At 53.4% G+C, this 22994-nt stretch overlaps 8 protein-coding genes across 8 annotated transcripts; 4 read left to right on the top strand and 4 right to left on the bottom strand.

Annotated features, from left to right (window-relative positions):
* Positions 1 to 56: 56 nt before the first annotated feature.
* QC764_406650 (uncharacterized protein) lies at positions 57 to 3634 on the bottom strand (the record flags this gene model as incomplete). The annotated part of the gene is made up of 2 exons (XM_062946956.1): positions 2629 to 3634; positions 57 to 2569 (listed from the first exon to the last, which is right to left on the bottom strand). The coding sequence occupies exons 1-2, from the start codon at positions 3281 to 3283 to the stop codon at positions 57 to 59; spliced, it is 3168 nt and encodes a 1055-aa protein (XP_062800763.1). The 5' UTR covers positions 3284 to 3634.
* MEU1 (S-methyl-5-thioadenosine phosphorylase) lies at positions 3445 to 4902 on the top strand. Its single transcript, XM_062946957.1, has 2 exons — positions 3445 to 3817; positions 3924 to 4902. Exons 1-2 carry the CDS (start codon positions 3784 to 3786, stop codon positions 4823 to 4825), a joined length of 936 nt encoding a protein of 311 aa, XP_062800762.1. The 5' UTR covers positions 3445 to 3783; the 3' UTR covers positions 4826 to 4902.
* A 448-nt stretch (positions 4903 to 5350) lies between these two features.
* On the bottom strand, positions 5351 to 10417 carry SSN2 (mediator of RNA polymerase II transcription subunit 13; the record flags this gene model as incomplete). The annotated part of the gene is made up of 2 exons (XM_062946958.1): positions 9820 to 10417; positions 5351 to 9754 (listed from the first exon to the last, which is right to left on the bottom strand). Exons 1-2 carry the CDS (start codon positions 9856 to 9858, stop codon positions 5351 to 5353), a joined length of 4443 nt encoding a protein of 1480 aa, XP_062800761.1. The 5' UTR covers positions 9859 to 10417.
* A 179-nt stretch (positions 10418 to 10596) lies between these two features.
* ENP2 (Small ribosomal subunit biogenesis) lies at positions 10597 to 14145 on the top strand. The gene is made up of 2 exons (XM_062946959.1): positions 10597 to 11167; positions 11239 to 14145. The coding sequence occupies exons 1-2, from the start codon at positions 11136 to 11138 to the stop codon at positions 13151 to 13153; spliced, it is 1947 nt and encodes a 648-aa protein (XP_062800759.1). The 5' UTR covers positions 10597 to 11135; the 3' UTR covers positions 13154 to 14145.
* On the bottom strand, positions 13381 to 13911 carry QC764_406690 (uncharacterized protein; the record flags this gene model as incomplete). The annotated part of the gene is made up of 2 exons (XM_062946960.1): positions 13381 to 13655; positions 13719 to 13911. The coding sequence occupies 2 exons, from the start codon at positions 13909 to 13911 to the stop codon at positions 13381 to 13383; spliced, it is 468 nt and encodes a 155-aa protein (XP_062800760.1).
* Positions 14146 to 15652: 1507 nt separating the features above from the next.
* Positions 15653 to 21146, top strand: PaME4 (Coiled-coil putative protein). The gene is made up of 3 exons (XM_062946961.1): positions 15653 to 17969; positions 18021 to 18357; positions 18409 to 21146. The coding sequence occupies exons 1-3, from the start codon at positions 16238 to 16240 to the stop codon at positions 20849 to 20851; spliced, it is 4512 nt and encodes a 1503-aa protein (XP_062800758.1). The 5' UTR covers positions 15653 to 16237; the 3' UTR covers positions 20852 to 21146.
* A 23-nt stretch (positions 21147 to 21169) lies between these two features.
* QC764_406710 (uncharacterized protein) lies at positions 21170 to 22155 on the bottom strand. The gene is made up of 3 exons (XM_062946962.1): positions 21823 to 22155; positions 21639 to 21755; positions 21170 to 21577 (listed from the first exon to the last, which is right to left on the bottom strand). Exons 1-3 carry the CDS (start codon positions 21833 to 21835, stop codon positions 21531 to 21533), a joined length of 177 nt encoding a protein of 58 aa, XP_062800757.1. The 5' UTR covers positions 21836 to 22155; the 3' UTR covers positions 21170 to 21530.
* A 367-nt stretch (positions 22156 to 22522) lies between these two features.
* Positions 22523 to 22882, top strand: QC764_0069190 (uncharacterized protein; the record flags this gene model as incomplete). Its single annotated transcript, XM_062940627.1, has 2 exons — positions 22523 to 22771; positions 22869 to 22882. The coding sequence occupies exons 1-2, from the start codon at positions 22555 to 22557 to the stop codon at positions 22880 to 22882; spliced, it is 231 nt and encodes a 76-aa protein (XP_062800756.1). The 5' UTR covers positions 22523 to 22554.
* Between the last annotated feature and the right edge of the window lie 112 nt (positions 22883 to 22994).

The following is a 22994-nucleotide window of genomic DNA, read 5'->3' as shown; positions in this document are numbered from 1 at the left end:
CCCAAAGTTCGTTTTCTATTTGCCGGTATAATCTATATCTGCCTTTTCAGACGGCTTCACATAAACTCCTCCTCCTCCACCTCCTCCTCCTCCTCCTCCACCTCCTCCTCCGTCTCATCCCCCTCCCCACCCCCCCCAGGCCGACTATTCATCGCCAACCTCGCCGCCTCATCCGCCAACGTAATAATATCCCTCAACAACTCCTCCGACCGATTCCTCGGATGAGTATTATTGTTTCCCCCCATCACTCCACCTTCCACCACCCCCACCCCCGCCCCCGCCGCAACAGCAGCAGCAGCAGCCTGCTCATCCGCCAAAGTCATAATATTCCTCAACAACTCCTCTGACCTATTCCTCTCCCCTTGTTGACCACCACCCCCCCTGATCGGAGGCAGTATATGTTCCTTCAGCGTATCCCTATCAATCTCCCCATTCTCATCCACCTCCACCTCCAACACCGCCGTGACAGGTACATGTCCCGGTGGCGGCGGAGGAGGAGGGCCCCCTGGATTCCCCGGCCCAGCATTCGTCGCTACCAGGGGAGGCAGGGACCTGCTTGAGGGGGCGTGGACAGCGCTCAGGTTAGGTCTCGGAGGAGGAGCGGCTTCATCTTGCGTCCCACGGGTGCGAACTCTAACATCTGATGGCAGACCGTCTACCCTAAGACCCTGTTGAGCCGCCTGTTGCGCGAGTTGTTGTGGGCTAGGCTGGGGGTTCATGGCCACCAGATCCCTCAGGAATTTGTTAGCCGCGTTGGAGCCGTCCATCAACCACTTGAGACAGATCTGAACCCGCTCTCTCGCGAACCGGTTGTGGTCGTCGTAGACGCAGCAGTTGAGTAGGGGGACGAGACCGTTGTGGCGGAGGATTTGGTCTTGGACCTCCGGGTTGCCGGGACCGTTTCGCCCGTTGGGTGGCTGGAGCAGACCGGCCAGAATATGGAGGATCTGGCCTTTTATGCCAGCCCAGGGGAACTTGTGTGCTGGCTCCTGAAGCGGGGGAGGGGGAGCGAGAGGGTGGTCCTCCGAGTCGTAACCGTGATCGTCATGGTCGGGGGTATCGTGCTGCTGGCGTTGGGCAGAACGGGCAGGCACTGGCTGAACCATGGTTGCCTTTTCTACACCGGCCTCAAGCCCCTTGAGCAATACGATCAGCTCGTAAGCCGCCTCCCACTCGATAAGATAATGCCTCGTCTCCTGCAGCTCATTGACCGTTGACAAGAGTTCCAAAAATTGCGTCAGCCCATCCTTTGCACGCTCCATATCCCAGCTGTCGACGGGAAAATCCGATGGATCACACAACTCGTTCCTAATCTGCGCCTGAAGATGCATCAAGGCAGCGCACTCGGGTACAATCCGACTACGGAACTGAATAAACAGGAAATGCAAAAGCTTGACATCTCGAAGATGCTCCTTCGACTCTGCCTTTGGTGGATCGGCATTCCGAGCCCGGAACATGTTGTTGACCAGCCGCAGCAAGACTGTCTGAGCGGGTGAGATTATATCCTTTGGTATTCTCAACGACTGCCAGGCGTAGGGGATCAGGGCACTATGGTGAATCGCCTCCACAATCTGCGTCGTGAGCTGGAAAATGAGTGATTGCTCCGACTTCTCCCACACGGCAATGAAGACGAGTATTTCCCGAAGCAAACTCCGTCCGCATTCCAGCGCAAGAAACATTCTGCACCTGGTCTTTTGCAGATTTTCCCCCGCGTTACTAAGCGCGAGACCGGCGTTGTCGAGAATACACGACTTGACAATCATGTGGAGGGCTTCGATCTGCTTGGGATCCAAAATGTTGGGCACCTCGGTGAGGAGGCCACTCATGGGACCTTCCCCGTAGGACTCGTCATCGTCAATGTCTTCCTCTTCGATCATGTCGTCATTATAGTCATGAGCGTAATGGCCACCCTCCTTGGCATCTTGCTCTCCCAATCCCTCGGGTGGTGGGTTTCCTTCAGCAGAGTGCACCGAGTCCTCAACCTCGTGCTCTTCTGTCCTGTAGGCATGCGCGTACCGGTTGACGAGATTGGCCTTGCAGTTTTCTGTTCTCTGCTGGGCAAACTCGACCGTCGGCATCGGAACCACCCAGCTTTCGTAATTGGGATCGCGGATCTTGAGCCACCAGACATCCACCTCTCGTGACACGCGTCCATAACGCTGGTCTTGGGTGAACTTGTCGGGCTCGTCCTCTACCCATTGCGGCGTGATCTTGGTGTTGTCTGATGCCTTGTCCGCACGGGCCCTCACCGAGCCTTCTGGCAGCCAGTTCCAGGCCAGTGGTGAGATGCATGGTAAATGTCCTGGAGGAATGCCATGACGTGCTACCGTCTCCTCGTATTCAACGAGGAGTTGGCGAGCTTTGGGAGAAAACTCGGAATTGCGCTCATACCAGTTTTGCACCTCCGTTTTGGCGACATCAGGCCGGAACTCTCCCTCTCCATACAGGCTGCTATCTTCCATGGCGTCCTCGTCGAAAAGAACAGTCGACCAGAACGACATTTTGTTTCTGTCATTTTTGGCAATCCAGTTGTGGGCTTGTTGAAGACACGTAACCAGCAGTTTCTTATCTGTCTTTGGAGTTAGTGATGGTATCCGTAGCTACAGGACTTGGGGTTAGAGGACTTACACAGCTCGGTGATCTCGCTCAACTTCAGCCTGGCACCCTCTTCCAGAATATCGCCGTCGTAAGCCTTACTTGTGACATTAACACAAAGAATGATGGTTTGGTAGAGCATCTGGTCGAACTGGGCCGCAGCACATAAATCTTGGGGGATCTCAGGCTCGGGCACAACCAGGAGATTTCTAGCAATGTGCATCAACTTGATCAACAGCTGAAGATCGTCCCTCAAAGATTGGTAATTTTTGGTGATCAAAGTTGTGCTCTCCTGAGCCGTGACGCCCTTGTCTGGATCATTCAAGCTGGCCAGAGGTCCAATGGAACGGGTTGTTAAACTGGGGATGGCAGCGGCAAAGTCTCTGGTTAACCATATCCAGACCTCGACGCTTTTTGACAGATTTTCCCTGACATCCTTGAGGGCATGTGTTTTTTCCAAAGTCCGTGAAATGAACTTGGTGACATAGAACATGGTTCTTGTGCCGATGGCGGGGTCCAGCTTTAGCAACCCCTCGAAGCAGGTCATGGCCGAGGTGAAGCATACCTCCTCGATGCTGAGTGGCCGCCGTCCATTACTGTTTCTAGGTAATGGTTCGAGCTCGAGAGGTGGTGGTGGTGGTGGTGGTGGTGAGTTTGCCGCAATGTTTGCGGCCTCGGCTCCTGTCATGGTTGATGGAGATGGATGGCCCAGTCGAGGCAACAGTTTTTTGAAGCTTGTGAAACTTGATTGAATCGATGGTTTGACCCTAGCCGTACACGTACAGTAGCACCACGTTGAACCGATGAAGGGAAAGAAAGGGAACAAGCTGACAAACTTTAATATGAGATCAAAGTTAAAGAGAGTCGATCAACCACCCAACCTTTGGCCGTTGCTCGAAATCGACCTTCTGCGCTAAACCCCTCTGAGTCTAGCGTCACATAATAACCCCTGTCGAATCCCCGTCGACCGCAACGTCTCTCCAACGGCGGGGTAAAATTCGCATCGAGAGCCCCGCCATAAATTGTCAGAGCAGGCAGGGTGTCTTCGGCTCAGTGGTGTCTTACAAATACCAGATATCTCGCGCGCATTCTTGTTTTGCACTTGGAAGCGTTGTGGTTCTGTTCCCTTAACTCTCTTCATTTTCCCAGATTGTCTACCCATCGCCCAATCGCCCCTATCCGCCCATCATGACCGTCTCGGCTCTCCCCACCACCTTTGACCGTATGTACCCTCCCTCCAATGCGACAGACGATGCGCCTCGTCCAATTCGCCCCCCTTATAGACCTCTTATGGCATGATAATCACTAACATAACCACCTCCCCCCAGGGCCCGTCCACATCGCCGTTATCGGCGGAACCGGCCTCTCCCAAATCCCAGGCTTCGTCCCCATCGCCTCCGTAACCCCCACTACCCCCTGGGGCGCCCCCTCCTCTCCCATCCTCATCATCGAGCACTCGGGCGTCCCCATCGCCTTCCTCGCCCGTCACGGCGCCCACCACCAAATCGCCCCCCACGAGGTCCCCGCCCGTGCCAACATCGCCGCCCTCCGCTCCCTCGGCGTCCGCTCCATCATCGCCTTCTCCGCCGTCGGCTCCCTCCAAGAGCATATCAAGCCCATGGATTTTGTCGTCCCCGACCAAATCATCGACCGCACCAAGGGCATCCGTCCCTTTACCTTTTTCGAAGGCGGCGTAGTCGGCCACGTCGGCTTCGCCGACCCCTTCGACGCGAAGCTCTCGGCAATCGTCCAGAAGTGCGCCGCGGCCATGAAGGGCGACGGAGTGGTTCTCCATAAGGAGGGGACGGTCGTCTGCATGGAGGGCCCCCAGTTCAGCACCAGGGCCGAGAGCAACATGTACCGCTCCTGGGGCGGTTCCGTCATCAACATGAGCGCGCTTCCCGAGGCCAAGCTCGCAAGGGAGGCCGAGCTGGCCTATCAGATGATCTGCATGGCTACTGATTACGACTGCTGGAGGAACACGGAGGGGGAGGATGTGGATGTGGCCATGGTGATGAAGTATATGGCTGCCAACAGCGAGAACGCCAAGCATCTTGTTGGTGCGGTGCTGGATGAGCTGTGCAAGCAGGAGAATAGCGCTTTGGTGCTGGCGAAGCACTGGGAGGGGAGCGCGCAGGGGGCGGTTAAGTTTATGACCAAGCCTGAGGGGAGGGATTCCGAGGCGATGAAGAGGGTCGAATTTTTGTTTCCGGGTTTTTGGGAGAATTAAGGGGTGATGTCAGTATTTGGGATAGATGGGTGGTCATTTTCTTGTTTCGAGATAGAAAGCAAGGGCGTTTGATAGATGGGTACCCGTAGAGGGTAGGGAATAGACACTCTGAACCAATGCTATCCACTTATTCATTGTTATAGACAAATTGTAGGCTATATATCCTACACATGGTATCCATTCATGCATTCCAACAAATCTACCCCCCTCTTTCTCTCTCGCTAGACAAAAAAGACAAAACAAACAATGCACGCACACTTTGTCCCGTAACCCCTAGCATCTCATGAACAGAGAAAAACAAATTACAAAAACCCATATCCATACCCCCGCCATTTCAAAACATGAGGGAAAAAGTGTCCGCTCCATACAAAACATATCTACACTTTCATTCGATTCGTTCGCACCCCCCCCTCCCCTCCTCCAAAAATAAAAATAAAAAAATAAAAAATCACATCAACAACCCCAACACCCTACACCCCCGTTCAACAACACCCACATGCCAAGGCCTGAGATCCCTCTCCTCCGTCATACACCCCCTCGCCCTCGCCAACGTCCCCAAACCCCTAAACTCCCCATCACCTCCCTCAGCACCCCCTCATACCCAACACCCCTGGCATTCACCTGTTCACACCACACCAACCCCACCTCCATCACCCCAGGCACATCCTCCCCCCTACTCGCATTCCTCCTCACTAAATACCCGCTCGCCCAAGCAGGATTAATCTCGGTCAAACCCAGACTATTGCTCAGCCTATGCGCGACAACAACAGAGTAAACACTATCCCAAACATCAACCACCGTCCTCTCGACCCCATTCCCATCCCCCCCCTGCCCACCATCATTATTGGTATTATCATTCGGCGTCGCCGGGTTATTATGACTACTACTCACAACCGTCGGCGTAGGCGGGTTATTGTTCCCCTGTTCAGGCGACAGCACCGAAAACGGCTGCGGCGTCGACACAGGCGTGGTATAAAACGCGGCATGCACCCCAGCAGGCGGCATCCTCACCACCGGCGGCACAAGCTGCAAGCTCGGGTTCGCATCCACCACCACGAGCGTCAAGCTCGTCACAACCCTGTGCTCGTCCTGACTTTTTGCGATCCACAACTCCGCTTCCTGGGGTTCCATCACGCCTGACTTGGTGACGATGATTTTCCACGAGACTTTACACGACGAGATGAGGTCATAGGTCGTTTCCCAGATTTCGGATATCACCTCGCTAATGTGGCGGGTTAGCGGTTTGTTCCTTCGGCCCAGGCAGTACGAGGCCGTCATTTGCTTTTGGCCGCGGGGGTCGGTCCACGCTGCCGTCACCCAGCGCTCGTCTGTGCTTTGCGCGTAGGCGACATGCATGTGGCTGTTTTCGTGGAGGACGTCCGGGGACGGGGTGGGGGATATTCGAAAGGGGACTTCCCTGGGCAGGGCGCTCTCGAGGATGATTGCCGGGGCGGGCATAGGGCCACCGAATAGAGTGCAGCGGTCGTAGGTTTCGATGCAGAGGCGCATGCACTCTGGCGTTGGCAAGACAACCATCGAGGTATCCGACGCAATGAGGTCGAGCGGGATGAGTTGGAGGACGAGTTCGTTGAGGATCTGCTTTTTCCTCTCTAGCATGCAGCGTTTGTAATGTTCAAATAACTCCTGGAAGGCGCAGCAGGAATCCACGATGGACGTCGGGTTTTCCGGGTTGTATGCGAAATACACGACAAAGTTCTTCTCCGTCATTGGCACGTTGGCGAGTGATAGGGCCAAGTTGGCCATGTGGTCGGTGTAGATTGAGTGAGGCCTGGAAAGATGCATACCGGGAGAGACAAACCCCTGATCGATTGGGACAGAGACAAGCCCGTCCACAATACTCGCCGTCGTGGGCAGCTTGGCATGACTTCCAAAATTCATCAACTCGTACATGCTTCTCATCCTCTCCAAGAAGACGGTAGCATTGTCCCGCATGCCTTCTCCGTGTGGAAACACACACACAGCGACAACATCTTTGGCACCTTGCGCTGGACCAAGACCCAAGCTCTCCCAGAAGGTAAGTGCTGAAGGTAACAGCGCTAGCTGGCCATTATTGCGACGGACTTCAATATGGGGTACTGGCAGTATTTGAAATGTTGGCCTGCCTAGATCAGCCGGCCTCATTTGCACCCGACTCTGTGGCTGGACTGGCTGAACCAATAATGGCACATCCTGAACCTCAGCAAACGCCCGAAAATGGCACTCAGTCGCACCCATCAGTGCCCGTGGCAAAGCCCGTTGAAGTCCCTGAATAGAGTATCGAATGGCATCTACCAACCCCTGACGTGTGTCCCGGATCTCGGAGCATGGTCTTTCTGGCTCCAACCTCAAAGTCCCACCAGCCGCTTGCTCGGTAAGGACCTGCGCAACAGTAATAAAATCATCGTCCGAGACAGATATACGGAGCGGCACCGGCTCCGGGTCTGCAAACCACCTCGTCAGCGACAACTCTGGCACTTCCGAGTTGGAAAGGCGGATCATGTCATTCGGAGAATAACCGGGGGAGTCGGTGGCATAATTCTCCAGGTCCTTGAACGAAGCCGCCATGGAAATAACATCATCGTCAGGCCGCCTTCTCAGCACACTCGACTTTGCTGGAGAAGAGGCGCGTGCGCTGACATTGCTTGTCGTATCATCATCCGATTCCAAACTACTTTCGTCGTCATCCGACAGTCCTTCGTCTCTTTTGGCTGGACTGGCACCTGCACCGTTGATCCTCTTCTGTAAGCCAAGCAGATCAAACGACAACTCTTTGATGTTTCGCCGTTGTTTGGCAGATCCGAGCAGGCGACCGGTGGTTAGAGGGCCCTCGTTTGGCAGATAGCTGTTGAGTGTTGGTGGCTGGTACGTAAATGGTCCGCTCGCTTGATATTTGACGCTATCAAGTGAAAGGGCAGGGTTGAATTCCACCCTCTCAAACACGCTCCGGCGCCGCGGAGGACCGCCTTTGGGTGCCACCCGTGAGGGAGGTACTGGCTGAAGGGAGGCTTTGATTTTCTTGAAGACAGTTTCTGGGTTGAAGGGACTGGTCTGCCTCTTGATACCCACTGCCGAATTATGATTAAAATTTTGGGCGTTTATTTGCTGTCGACTCTCAGCGAGAATACTGCGAGCGTGTTTAAGTTCAGGTTTCGTAAACTGTGGTTGTGCATTTGTAGGGCCTGGTTGACGACTATTCGGTCCTTGGGTAGCTCGTCCGGGTTCTTGAGCCGCTGTGTTATTCGTTAACTGGAGGTCCATAGAAGGCCCGGTGCCGTCCACTTGATGAGAGTCTAGATCCAGTTTATCCGCTGGCTGATCAAAGAAGCTGAAGTCCGCATCCGTGAGTTCGTTTCCTCCAAACATATCCTCGTCCAAATCGCCATACATATGCTCGTCTGTGAACCCAGCCGTTGTCGGTTCAGGTTTCGACTCCTGACCATCCCATCCAACACCAAAGCCATCCGTCATTGAAACATCCTGTTGTATATTTACTTCCATATCGACCACCACATTTTGGGGGGGGAGATTCGCTGGGCTGACCGTTGTCCCATCGAACAAGGGCATAACTCCTGGCTGAAGAACTCCATCCGGCGGTGTCGGGTACATGACGCCTGCTGCTGTTAGAGCTGGTCCTGCGTTACTTGGTCGCCGGGGGTTCATTGGCGAGTGACCGTTAAGCTGGATATTTCTGCCGTCCACTTCGGCTTTTTCACGAAGAAGCGCAGCTTCCCGTTCCTTTTTTCTTAGTGACATATCCTCCTCTCGCTTAGACAACCCTTGACACCAACTCTTCACCATGCTCAGAGGATCACCATGCTCTCCAGCATTCCCTGGCACCGCCTTGTCAAAGTTGACATCGCTCACTGGCTCCACCCTTGCTCTTCGAAAACACAAAACAGATGGCCATGGCGCATTTGGACCCGAGTTGACGAGCGGTGTATTCTTTCCGTCGCCTCGCTGTTCGTATGGTTTCCTTTGCGAAAAGTGGACATTTAACCACGAGCATCCATTCAAGATGCTGGATGACATGCCATGCATTTTCAAGACTTCGCAGACCAACGTCTTCCACTGAGAAAACCTTTCCCCTGACCCAGACTTTAACCGGCCAATCTGGGTATCTGGGGACTGAACGAACCCATTTTCAGTGCCCTGGTTATCCGTATCAAGAATGCCCTGCAAGGATCCAAAATGTCCAAATGGGGCGGCTAGAATTGGACTGGGAGGCATCATGCTACCTTGAAAAGGCCGTGAACATGCAACCAGGCTCTTGGAGAGGGAAACATTGAGCGAGATAACAAGTGTTCCAGTGGTGGTCAAATACACCCGAAAGGTCGCCAGGGCCGAGACATGGTCGGCATCGTCCGTATTGAGAGCCTCGGGTGGAAGCAGGACAGCACGGGGGTTCAGGGCGATAGCACCTATTTGTCGGCAGAAATAGGTCGTCAGGGACTCTAACGCAGCTTTCATGAAGTATCGGTGGATCTCGGGAATAGGCACCGAAGCATAGCCCTTGACGTCAGCCAGAACCACATTTCCAACCGTTGTTGGTGTCGGCATGTTGAAAGACTGGGCTCTTTGCAGCCCCATATCGGCGGCAAATCCGGCCGAAGACGAGCTGCTCGGCGTGTTGATGGGATCCCCGCTCGACATGCGACTCTTGAACAGATCAACGGGCCTAAAGTGCCCCTCTCCCACAAGACCTAACGTGTAGCCGCAGACCACCATCCTCGCAAAAAGGCCAATCGACTCCGGATTCACGGCAGGGTCGGCAGTGGAGAGGTAGAAGCACCAAATTCCATGGCGGACACTGTCCATATATACCAGGTGGCCATCGTTGCGCAGCGCATCGTGGACATCGGAGGCATTAAAAGTGTAAGCGTGGGACGCAATGGGTTCATAGATACGATAAGAAACGGCAGAGAGGTTGTTCTAGGATAGGTCCGACATGTTAGCATAGGATCGAGGGGCCAAACGGGTATGCGCAGCGTTCTTACAATTAACAGAGTATTGGTGTCATAGTCCCCAGCCTCCATATCGGTGGTGTCGCGCAAGGCGTCGCGTCACAGGGGGAGCAGCGTCCACCCAAGGCTGACGTCGGAGAAGCGGTCGTGTGGTAAGCCGGGACATGCGCAGAAAGCACCATCCGGATCAAGCGACGAGAATGGGCGGCGCGAGGGTGTTGCCGGGCAGTATGGGACGGTGTGGTCTCCCGGGGGCAGCAGCGGGAGACAGTTTCGATGGATGACTTGGTGCTCTATGTGACGGAGTGCCGAGCTCCATGGCAGCAGCGGAGGAGCCCCGGGATGTTGAGGGCGTCTCCGCGGATCACGGGCTCCTCGTGGCCAGAGACATGAAAAGGTGCAGATTGCGCAAATGGGGTTTCGTGGTCTCGGTTCTCGAATCAGTCGACGGGCGGCGCGTGGCAACACGGGTCCTGTTGCGGGCCAATTCGGGGTGGTATTGCAGTATAGCTCGGGGCGGTATCCCAGAAGGGTGTTCGCGATGGAATCGATCGGCGCCTCGATGCGATGAGGTTGAGAGAGGGCGCTGGTGTCGGAGGGCCTGGTGCAACTTCAGGCTGTTCTTGCGTCGTTGTACAGATGCTGCACAGGTCCCCCCGTACCCGATATGGCGGAGAGGGACTAGCTGCGCCAAGCCCACTGCCCCACCGAGCCTGCATGGGTAGCACATGGGGGCATGACCAATCTGGGTCTCATCAATGCTCGCTCACTTCTACTATTTACCGTGTTCTTCTATGTTGAAAAGACTACGTTTTATCTGGAGTATTGAGTTTCGTAGCTTTCTTTACAGCTATGGAGATACCAGCTGTTGTCAAACATACATGGCTCACGCTACAGCAAGCCACAGTCCAGGGTCTAGAGTAGCTGAGAGAGAGACACCAAAACATGAGCAGGTGATAGACTCATGATACACCGTGGGCATCCTCTCCCTCTCTAACAACAGAACCCATTACTGACAACAGAACCCATTACTGCGGCTCAACAAGGACCTATGTCCTCAAGTCTTTAAGACACTTAAAAACAGGCGGGGATAAAACAAGCTTCAAGATTCAAGACCCACCTTCAACTGTCACCGTTTTGACCCACCTTTGAACGCTGGGAACGGAGGTTTCCGGCGCTAGAGGAGTGCAAACTCCATGGACCGTGCAGCAGAAGAATTCTGTCCGCCTTCCGTTTCGGGCCCCAACGATTGAAACTTTTTGGTTTCTGCCCCCCCAGAGCCAACCAAGTCCATCCCAGAGCCTTTGCGACGAGATTTCTTTTCTTTACCTGCAGCATCACCACACACCATGAAGTTGACAAACCCGGGAGCGGTTCCTGTGTAAGTTTCAATCTCTCTTTCTATCTATCCCTCTTTTTCAGGGAATTACAAGCAGAACTAACCGAAATCAGCTACACCGTCGCAGGCCCCTCGACAGCTCGGCCGCTGCCAGACTGGCTTGCGCGCCGCAGGAAGAGATCCTCCAAATATGACCCCGAAAACCTCAATAATTTCGAGCTGCTTCAGGAATTCGAGTTCGAGGAGGCAAGCAACTGCGTACGGGTCAGCGAGGATGGCAACTGGATCATGAGCTCGGGCACGTACAAGCCCCAGTTCCACGTTCACTCGACCGCCGAGTTGTCTCTTTCCTTTGCGCGCCACACCAAATCCGAAAATACGACGTTCATGCTTCTCAGCTCCGATTATACGAAGAGTGTTCACCTGCAGAACGATCGATCACTCGAGTTCCACACACCTATGGGCTGCCACTACGATGTTCGCCTTCCAAGATTCGGTAGAGATCTGGCCTATCTCAGACAGAGCACTGAGGTGCTGGTACCAGCTGTTGGTGTGAGCTCTGATGGTTCGGGGTTCGGCGAGGTCTTCCGGTTAGATCTCGAGCGTGGCCAGTTCCTGCGCCCATGGCAGGTTGATGTAGGAGAGGATGATGCGGGTGTTGGTTTGCAGGGTGGAATCCATGCTGGTGCGGTCAATGTGGCGGCGGTAGCGGAAAGGACACACGGCCTCTGTGCTTTCGGTACTACAATTGGAACCGTTGAGTTTTTCGATCCACGCAGCAAGGGGCGCGTGGCTGTTTTGGGGAACCAAGACGGCGAGGTCACGGCACTCGATTACAGCAACGATGGGCTTTCGCTGGCTTTGGGAACGAGCACGGGCCAGATCAGAGTGTTTGACCTCAGAAACCCGCGTCCATTAATGAAGAAGGATCAGGGCATGGGTCTTCCGATCAAGAAGCTGATTCACATGAGGACACCCACAGAGGAGCGCAAGCTTCTCTCGGCCGACAAGAGAATTATCAAAATCTGGGATGAACACAGCGGCGATCTCTGGACCTCGATTGAGCCAATGGTTGACCTCAATGATGTAGTCCATGTGCCAGATTCCGGTATGCTCTTGACGGCTAATGAGGGCAAGCACATGCACAGCTTTTTTATTCCAAATCTCGGCCTCGCACCCAAGTGGTGCACGTTCCTCGACAACCTCGTCCACGAAATGGAGAACGAGACCCAGACGGAGACCTACGACAACTACAAGTTCCTCACCCTGCCAGAACTCAGAGAGCTCAGCCTCGACCATCTTATCGGCAAAACCAACCTTCTCCGGCCATACATGCACGGTTACTTTGCACATGCGAAGCTCTACGACCAAGCCCGTCTTATTGCCAACCCGTACATCTGGGAAGAGGAGCGTGCCAAGAGGGTCAAGGAGAAGCTCGAGAAGGAGCGCAGCAGCAGAATCAGAGGCACCAAGAAGGTCAAGGTCAACCAGAAACTTGCCGACAAGGTGCTCCAGAGACAGGAAAACAGAGGCAAGGTGGACCCCGAAGCTGGGATCCTGGGTGACGAACGTTTCGCGAAGCTGTTTGAGGATGAGGAGTTCAAGGTTGATGAGCTCAGTAGGGAGTTCAGGTCTCTTAACCCCAGCACTGTTGTTGGTGGCAAGCCTGGTCAACAACAAGATGTTGACATGGCGGATGCCAACTCGACGGACTTTAGTGGTAGCGAATCTGAGGAGGAGGAGGAAAAGCCCAAGAAGAAGAGCAAGGACGAGGTGGTTATGCAGGTTTCTTCGTCGACTGCTCCTCGCGGTGGGAAGATTAGGGATCTTGCGTTTGGGGATAGGACGCAGAAGGATACCAGGGAGTCGAGGTTGGCTGGGAAGAAGGAGATTGTGGGTGAGCAGGCGATCACGTTTGTGCCGGAGTCCAAGAAAAAGAAGCAGGAGCCGCCGCCGCCGAGGCCGGAGGGGAAGAGGAGGGATGATGGGAGGAGGAGTGCGAGCAGTAATGTGTTCCGGAAAATGTAGATGGTCAGATACCCTGAGGTTTTATAGCTGTTGTTCATTATACAAGCGATATTGGTACATGTCATCTGTCTGTTGTTTGCATCGAGTGAGAGCCTCATGATGCAAAATGGTATCGAAATCCGTTCCTTGTCCAGCCATAACCCTTCCCCAAATCATCGTCTACCCGCCTCATAATTCCAGCTACCCCTTCTCTCACACATCGCCTCATCCCTCCCTACGCCTGACCTCTACTTCCGGCTAAAGTTTGACTTTTTATTCTTCTTCTTCCCCTCGAGCCCCTTTTCCAAATCTTCCAGGCGTTCAGGCGTAAGTCTAGGGGTAGGCGGGACGTCATCGAGCTTTACCCTTCCGTTCCTGCTCCCGCCGCCTTCTTTGACGCTGCGAGGGAACTCGGAGCGGCGTGGGGTGAGGGCGGTGACGACCTTTCTTGCGGAACGGCGAATCGTTTCCTTGACGGTCCACTCGCGCTTTTTGGCGACGTAGAAGAGTACTGAGGAGGCGACTGCGGGAGATGTTAGTGATGATCAGAAAAGGGGGGGTTGGGGTGAGGAAAGGGGAAACATGCTCCCTGCTAAAGCAACCACGACGACGACAACGATGATGGCTACGAGGGCACCCCGGGAGATGGTGATGCCGCCTGAGGAGGTGCCGCTCGCACCGGCGAGGGAGCCATCGTCTGGGGTGCCGTGGCCAGCGACGTCGTCTTCGGTTGGGGTTAGGGGGAAGGGGGAGTTGTCTGTTTGAGGGTGGGGTGCCATATTTGCTGTTGTGCTTTTGCTCCGCTGTTGTTCGTGTCTTCTCAAAAGAACTATCTAGGTTTCGGAAGGGAGGTGTGAAATGCGCGACCAGCAGCGCGAGAGTTGGATAGATGAGGTTATTCACAGAACTGGATAGATTGGAAAAGAAAAGGCAGCAGCCGGGATTGTACAAACACCAAAATATGAGAAGGGGAAGAAAAGAAAAAAAGGCGGAAGCGCCGCAAGTGTGCGGCTTAGTGAGGGTAGGGGCCGGTATTTAGGACTGAGCAGCAACACACTGCCCGACGACGGCGGGAAGAGACATCAGGGGTGCTTGGGTGGAAGAGGGGGGAGGGGGCCAAGCAGAGATCGACCTTCAATCACTTGTCCGGTATAGGATGGGGATTTTGGTATTATAGCATGAACACCACCACCCTTTTCTCGCTACCTATCACCTATCACCTATCACCTATCAGTTCTTCCTCACTACGCAAGGAGAGGAAGAGGTGACTGTGACGCCTGCTGCATAACTCCCCTGGTAGTGAACTGGAGTTTCCCCACATGGGAGGTGAACTCACTCGGCACTTGCGAAGCACAGAGGGCTTTGTATAGCAACTGGCATGCATATCAGAAGGTTTCAAAGTAAAGGTTGCATCTCATTGGACTTGCAAGCGCCCGGGCTTGTAGCCTGGACCCTGGTCTTTTGGATGTCTTGGCGGGCTGTAGGGCGGGAAGAGGTGACAGGGGCTCAGGGGGAGATCGATGGGCCGACGAATGGGAGGAGGGAATGGGCAAGAGGGGTGGGCGGCTCGAGCGCTCGAGGGACTTCACCCTCGTGAAGAAAAGGAAAAGAAAACGAAGCGCCGTTTGGGCACATGTGCATGGTGGTGGCAATTGCAGGGCGAGATCTTGCATGGTGATGGTGATGGTACCTGGATATGAGGCGTGGTTGATGGATAACGTCAACTGAGACCGCAAGCCTGCGATGTTGAAGTGAGACCAAAGTCGATTTTGCTGAACGGTTCGCATAGATGGCTCTATGTACCTACCTTGTGCTAAATGTGAGCGATCAAACCATGCCATTCTCTGTGTAGAAAACCGCTCCAAATCACATCACACCTATCGAGATGCTGTCTTCTGACTGGATGTCACCAAGGCATGTGTGATGCTGTAAAGAGCCTTGGCATATCACACCAATAGCTCACTTGTAGAGGTGGTAGTGATGGCTGCTTGTCACAGTGTACCCCTCACTCTTATCCGAACCTCACACTCTGTTCAACTTTTTTTTCTTTTTGCTCTCATCACGAGAATCCAATGCTGACTGTGGTGTTGTTCTTGTCGCATTTTTGGAATAAGAAGGACTGGGTCTGTGGCTGGAGAGTGTGTCGTTTGCCGCTTTGCTTCAGAGTCGGGGCTGTCGGGCTTGGTAGGATTCCCGGCGGCAAGCAGTCTACTGGGCTTCCATGAGCGCTTCGACAGACCGTCAAAGAAACATGAAGTTTTAGGTTTTCCAGGCACTCTTCTTGCTGTTGCAGATGGCATGAAGGAAGAGGGTTGACAAGCATGGTTCTATTTTCGGCAACATTGTCGAACATGCCTTTTGGCGTTACCCCACTATCATTTCCCTGTCAACGCCGCCCGTTTGTTTTCTTTTCGAGAGGTGCAAAATCAAGGGGGGAGCATCATGGCTCAGGGGTAAACTGTCTATGAACTCCCTCATCCATAACCTCGTGAACAGAGAATAACTCTAACTATCGATCGTGGGAAATAACCAACTTGCCTCGGAGATGAGTTCTGATTGTATCTCGAGTCCTTACCTCACACCAGACAACTCATTCTGCCGCCTTTGACCTCACAGCGCAAATATGACATCGGACTTGGAAGTTTTTCTTGATTTATTTAATGCCACCGGAATACATATTCATGGCTTCCCGAAGTTTCAGGCAGAAAAAGGGTCCGATGGCGGGGGTCGCCCGAGCTCCGGTCTCCCTGCTGGGAAGGCACGACAACTTGAAGTGCAGGGACAGGCAAGAGGCTACTGAAGGAAGTCACGCTCTTGTTCAACTTTGCCTCTGCCAAATTCTTCCATGTCCCCCTTCCATTCGCTCATCCAGAGTGCAACTGTCAATCAACGGCGTCAACAATCCACAAGCCTGGGCGGTATCATCCATGCAGGAGACAATCGCCATTTGACCCCTTTCTCGCTCTTGAGTACACCATCTGTGTAACATACTCCCTACTAATTTCTGCGCTGGGCCTGGAGTCCTCCTCCTGACTGGCTGTATCAGGCCTTAGGACTTGCTGGCCAATCCAACACCCTTCTCGTTTCCCAGACACCATCAACACCATGGAGCAGCCTTTTCCCACCGAATTCGATACATCCCACGGGCGTGGTCAGATGACCCGGAAACCATTTGACAGCTCCCCGAACGACGGACAGTCCCCGAATACGGAGCCAACGCTATCGGCAGAGAAGCCAGCCAATCCCAAGAACATCGTTGATTTGACTGATATCGAGAACGGTAAGCTTCCGCAGGTCCCGGAAGACCCTTCCACCGAGCCAGATGCCACAAAGAGTTTCTCTTACGGCCCTCCTGTCACTGTCGTCCCCAACCGGTTTACAGCACGCTCTCCTGGAAAGCCAACCACGCCGACTGGCCTACGTGAACAGCATATCAAAGCCCCTCCGCAGGCTCATATACCCAAGTTCCCTACCATCGAAGGGAAGCCCGGACTAACGCGGTTCTCTGGCCGCAACCGACGGAATAGGGTCATTCCCAACCCATTGGACGCCCGAAGAGTATCCCCTATCCAGAGCTTTCGTCCCTTCCCTGATAACGGTGACTTTCGCAACAATGATCCAGCTGCCCACGGGCCCAAACAACCCTCGCCACACCCCCAATTTCAACCACACCCGTTTCCCGATCTGCCTTCTCCCAAGGTCGCAACTGCTCATGCGACGTATCCTCAGCCAGCATATGTTGAGGACGCAGTGAGCACTGGCCATGGTGCCGAACCTTCAATTATTGATGTCACCTCACCTGTCAAGCCCAACGCAATGGCTACCGACCCGGGATATGATGACGAAGACTACGGTTTCGATAACAATGCGGAGTACTACGCCGAGATGCCTGATCAATATGTTCCGCAACATCATCCGTTGCCGAGTGATTTCGCAATTTCATCGCCGCAGGTAACACCCCAAGTGAAGAAGACATCTATCCATCCTTCGGCTCCAAAGCACACCACAGGTGATTCTCGCAGCTCTCGAGGGTCTCGCAGCCACCGACACCCGGGTGATCGGCCGGCCCATCGACACCGAATGCAGTCAGCCATCAAACCATTTCGAAAGACGAACTCAGCAAGCAGGAAGGCAGAAACCATGCGAAAGGTGGATGAATCCATGCGGAATGTACGTGCTCAATCGCACAGTTCAAACATATCAAGACGCAGAGATGCACCGGACACCAGAAAGGCCCAGCATCAACATTTCCTTAGGTCAGAGAAATCATCAGCCAAGTCCGTCACATCCAGCCCTGAGCTGAAGCAACAAACCGTTCGTGTACGCCACAAATTTGCCAGTAACATGGCTGAAGTGCTCAACGAGTTCAATATGGATCAGGAGACTGCCTTGCTGAAGCAACGGGAACGCTACCGCGAGAATATCAAGTCCCTGAAGCTGGAGCTGGAGAGGGCGGCGGAGGAGTCCTCCGCTCTTGTTGCACAAAGCATCGAGAAGTCCAAGGAGATACAAAATCTTCAAGCATCTGAAGCTGAAAAAGATGCTCGCATTGTGGAATTGCACACCAAGCTTGAGAACTTTGAGCAGCAAAACACAACGCTGGCAGAAAAGTTTGCTGCGTTCAAATCTCGATGCAACAGTATCATTGAAGAACAGCGAGCTCTGTACAATGACACCAAGTCACGGTGTGAGGAGACGATCACCGAAGTGCGCAACATTGCATCAGCCAGGATATCCGAAGCAGAGGCAGTTGCCCAGAAAGGCGAAAAAGTTCGCAAAGCGCTCATGGAACGAGTGCATCAGGACATTGCTCAGAACAAGAGAGAGTCTTCCGAGCGTGGGTCTCCAAACCATCTTACATCCATGATTACTGGCTGACTTTCTGTAGTGTACGAAAAAATACGTACTCTAACACAACAGGTTGAAGAGAAGGATCATCAGATTGCCCGCGATCAAGAGACAATTCGTGGCTTGTCTACCAGAATACAAGATATCCAAGCTTCATCGGAAAGGTTCGAGAAGCTTGCCGCCAAGAATGAGGAAGTTCTCTGCAACATTGGAGAACTGATTACGGAGGAGTCCTCTCGACGTGAGGAATCCGCGAAGGAAACTAATGAGTGGTTGGATTCCATCTCCTGTCAGCTGGAGAAGGTATCGCAGACAGTGGTCGACCAACCTGAACTGACGACTAGTCTGGGAGAAACACAAGCAAAAAGCCTCAACGAGTAGGTTCATTCATATTCGTGTATTTGTCCTTGCTGACTGGTCTCCTCCAGCATCAATGCCAAGCTCGAAGTGATGCTGGTATCTCGAGAGTGTGTGAGCGATGCCACCAGTCAGCTGTCAACTTGCATCGAGACACAGATATGGAGGGTCTTGCAGCGTCTTGATAGCCAATTCGACACAATGGGTCAACAACTGGCGCTCAAGGCGGAGGAGAAGGCCGTACTGTCCACCCTTCTTGAAGAGAAGAAGGCTCGTTGTGGAGCACTCGAGCAAGAGATTGTGACCTTGCAGCAAAAGTCCAGGGAGCAAATTGAGCGTATCGACGCACTCCAACAGAATATTTCTGCCATGGAAAGTCAGCATGGCAATGATCAAGAAGAGATTCAGCGTCTGAAGGATATTGGCTCCCGGCTGGAAGACGAGAATGAAAAGTTCAGCGATGAGATCGAGTTAAAGACCGCCACGATCAGAGAGCTCGAAGACAAGCTTAGGTCTAAGGGAGAGACATACTCCGCTGAGGTACGAACATTTGGCATCGAAGTCTCCAAGCTCAACCAGGCCCTGCGGGAACAGGAGCACTCGAACCAAATCACCGTCAAGCAGGTTTCGGAAGCTGCGAGGAACCAGGTCAAAGTTGAGATGGAACGCATAATTGCAGACACCAGAAGGATGCTTCAGCAGACTGAAAGACAGAGAGATACCTTGGTTGGAGAAATCAAGATGTTGAAGGGGACAATTCAGGAGAATGAAAGCCGGCACCAGACTGCGATCAGAAATGCCACGGAAACTGCTCAGAGTGAAACTCGCATTGATATGGAGCGCACCATGTCGGCAGATCAGAGGCTATTGGCCGAGACACAAAAGCACAGGGACAAGCTGATCACCGAGGTCAAGAAGCTGGAGGAGGCGATTCAGGAAAGGCAACAATCGACTCTCGAGGCCGTTCAGAAGGCATCTGACACCGCGCGTCGCGAAGCCAAAGATGAAATGGAACGGGTCGTTGCCGACACGACAAAATTCTTGGAGCAAGCCCAGCAGCACTTGGAGAAGGTTGTTCAAGAGAAGGAGCAAGAAAGGGAGCGCAACTCGCATCTAGTGGATTCATTGAAAGGGATGCTGGCAGCTGAGGAAGCTACCAAGAACAAAGTCATTCAAGAGTCCACAGAGCGTTTGGCAGAGCGTAGTCAGCAGATTGAGGATCTGAAAGCTCGGGTAACTTCGCTGGAAGCTGAGAGAGATGCAGCGAGAAAGGCAGTCGCTGAGCTATCAAGCGAGCGTGATCATCAACGTGTTCGGTGCGAAGCTATGGCTTCAGGTTTGATGGATTGGGCCCGGCAATATGGGCACCCTACGGATGCAATTAGAGAACAGTTTGCGCATGGGAAGGTCGAGGAGATCAAAGCCTGCGTCTTGCATACACTGGCCCAGCTTGCACTCTCGCAGAGGCTAAAGGCGCTCAATACGGAACCTTCATCGGAGCATTCCCAATCACAGGACTCATCAGGGCAGGCTGCCATCTCTCGTCAAGAACGCCCGCGAGTGGAGGTAGAAACAGCCAACATGGACGACAGTACCACTTTGCTTGGGAGCCCCGGATCCCTGAGGGGAGAGAGCCCCGGTACGCTGCTGGGTGGTGCATCTGCCACTCCTCTCTCCAGCCCATCGAATGATCCTGGATCCCAAAGGCGGCGAGTTGTTATCCGAACCCCCATGAGCGAACCGGACCCGGTTCCGCCAACAGTAGACCAGGAGAAGATTCGAAGAAGGGAAGCTCTCCAACCCAAGTCAGTCTTGAGGCGCGTAACCCGAAGCGCTTCCTCTGGTAGGTTGAGCCAAGAGAACATTGCTGGCGTTACTGAGGCTGGCACCAGTCCGGCTCCTTTGGGTATCCAGCACATTGTTCCAAACATTCCGACACCAACTCGGCCAACACCGGTTGCCACCACTGTCAAGCCAGCGACAAAGCGTCTGACCAAGAGAAAGGCTCCAGCGAGCGGCGGTTCTCGAGCCACGCGAAGCAAGACGACTCCGTTAGCAGCGCCTGATGAGCACCCCATCTCTGCCCTAGGGGGCTCAAGAACCCTCAGTTTGGAACCAAACTCACCAGATCAGCCACCCAAGTCAACAGGTCCTCAGCAGGGGCAAAGTGCCTTACAGGCAGCTGGCCAAACTAACAGCTCAACCCTCGGAGGACCTCAGAGACCCAGCCCAGAAGAAAGGACCCCGCTGCCAAACAGCGCCGGTTCATGGACGTCAAGCCAGCCCCAGCCCGCAAACGCAGAAGACTATGGCATACGAAGACGTCGTAGATCATTATCCCCTGCACTCGAAACAGACGCATCCGGTCTCCCTATCTTGAGATCGCAGCCACGATTCTGGTCTCGACCACAAGTGCCCTCAACAGCATCACAGCCACAAGAGCTGCAGACCTATCGGAATATAGGGGATTATCAGGACTCGATTATTGATTCGCAGGAAACGCACGAAGCCTAAAACGGTCGTGGTTGGCGATGAGTGGGATGTTGAGAGAATTGCTCACTGAGATTTGCTCATGATTTGGTACTATCTGGAAGGACGTAGGAGAGTACATTGTTAGATCTCCATTTGGCATGTTCAAGAGCACCCCTGCTTTATCACACGATATGGAAAAGGAAAAGATCAAACTAGGAGTTTATATGACTTACTTTTATAGAGATATGTGACTGAGCTGACGGAGCTTCTGGGGGGAGTCAATAACTATCTTTAGCAAAGCGGTACAGAACTGCTGTTGAAATTCATCAATCTCTTGACCCTTTCTATTCTCGAAGAGTTCCAAATGATACTTTAACTATGGCATCATCAGGGAAGATGGGTAGATTGACTCGTTCCTCTATTTGACTCAGTCTCCCTCCCAAACCAATAAGCGCCGGTTATGCTATGTGGTGTCTTTTTTCTCCTTGTTTTTTGGATTGATAATGTACAATGGCGCAGAATTTCGGTGGTATCGTACACAAAAAGGCCCAGCTCTTTTCCCCAAACCTCCTTCTTCTATCATCATCTTTGAGCCGTCCATTTCCCCATTCTTGTTCTGCCGTATATGATGGTGTATTGGGTTCGGTCTTGATCCTCGTTCCCAGCCATTTTTTCCCCAGGCCTTTTTTGTTTTTTGCTCATTCGGTTTAGATGACTTGGTTTATTTCCCCTTTCGTTTTTGTTCTAGGAACAGGACCCTCCTCCTCACTGTGGTTAGAGCCCTGTTAGCATTTTGGGTACCGGTTTGGGGAGGTGTGGTGTCTCGTACCAATCGGATCGTACTTGATCATGCTCATTGGGATTCCGACACGGGGGCGGGTGAAGGTATAAAAGTAGCCCGTTTGTGCCATAGAGAGGAGGCGGACGATGATAACACGGGATTTTGCTGTTTTCGTGTCATGTCAGCAGCGTTTCTCCTCCTTGGGTTGGTGAGGAGAGAAAATGGAACGGACCCTTCTTGGCCATTTTAACTTATTTTTGACCAGTTCCCGGGTTATGGGACCTGGTGTATGGTTGGTCGGGAATGGGGGTGGTGGTGGTGGTGGTCGTCGTCGTCGTCGTCGTCGTCGGGGGACTCGGCAATGGATCACGAAGTTTGGAGCTTGGAGGATGGGTTTGGATTGATTGGATCGGGGGTGCACGGGCCAGGGATTGTGAGCTGGATTTTGGAAGGGTTGGGGTTGGTATCGATAAGATAAGACACAGTGTGATACGGGGTACCTTTATGGACAGTTGGGCTGACCTTCAACCGAAGCTAGCCATCGGGTGGTCATCTCATGTTGTTGTTGAGGGTTTATCAGGTGAGAATGGGTCATGCAATCAATTTAGGAGAGGGGGTGGGGGAGGGGGGGGCTTGTGCGAGTGAAAGGGTCGGGAATTGGGGGAGGAGGTCTGGAACGTGGTGATAGAGCTACACTAATACCCCGCGGTTACACTCACTGGATATGAGCGCTGGAGGTGAGGGTGTCGTGTGGTTATTGGTATAACGTAAACTTTCGGGCATTGGGTCTCGTGAGGTTATGAAGATGGATAGACATGAGGGAGCAGGGTCTAGGCTTGAATGTCTCAGGTTTTTGCCTGCGATAAGAGAAGTTCGCTGAGTTGTTGGTTGGGTCACACAATTCTGTCTTCTAACCCCCACCTTGGCCATATCGTGAAAGTTCGAGGGAAGGCGCAACGCAACGATGTCAAAGAGATATTCGGTTGCCATGCGGCCTTTTTCGAGACAGCCACATCTCTTCTTGCTGCTACTATTCTCATCTGGTCTTAAGCCGCACCCGCCGGCCAACCCGGTCCTAGTACGGAAACGAAGCGACCCAGACAATCGTGGCCTTCTCTTATTACACCGCCCGAGGGCTCCATTTTCGGAGCCGCGCCTCCCGCAGAAGAGAGACAATAAAGGTGTGACCACGAGGAGGAGAGGTTTCGGTTTTTTCTCTTTGCAAGAAAGAGGTTCTCACACCGGCGACCGGCGACAGACAGCAGACCACCAGACCAGACCGAATCAACTGATCGTTTGACCGACCCCCCGGAATCGAACGAAGGACGAAATTGCTTCTGGCGCCCAACGGGACGGATGCTGGTGACAGGTTTTGTGGGATAATTCGTTCAACCACGCCAGAAA

The sequence above is a fragment of the Podospora pseudoanserina genome, chromosome 4, assembly GCF_035222485.1.
Source record: "Podospora pseudoanserina strain CBS 124.78 chromosome 4, whole genome shotgun sequence".
In the NCBI taxonomy this organism is placed as follows: Eukaryota; Fungi; Ascomycota; class Sordariomycetes; order Sordariales; family Podosporaceae; genus Podospora; species Podospora pseudoanserina.
The sequence above is the reverse complement of the archived record's forward strand: the minus strand, read 5'-3'. Positions and strand labels throughout refer to the sequence as shown.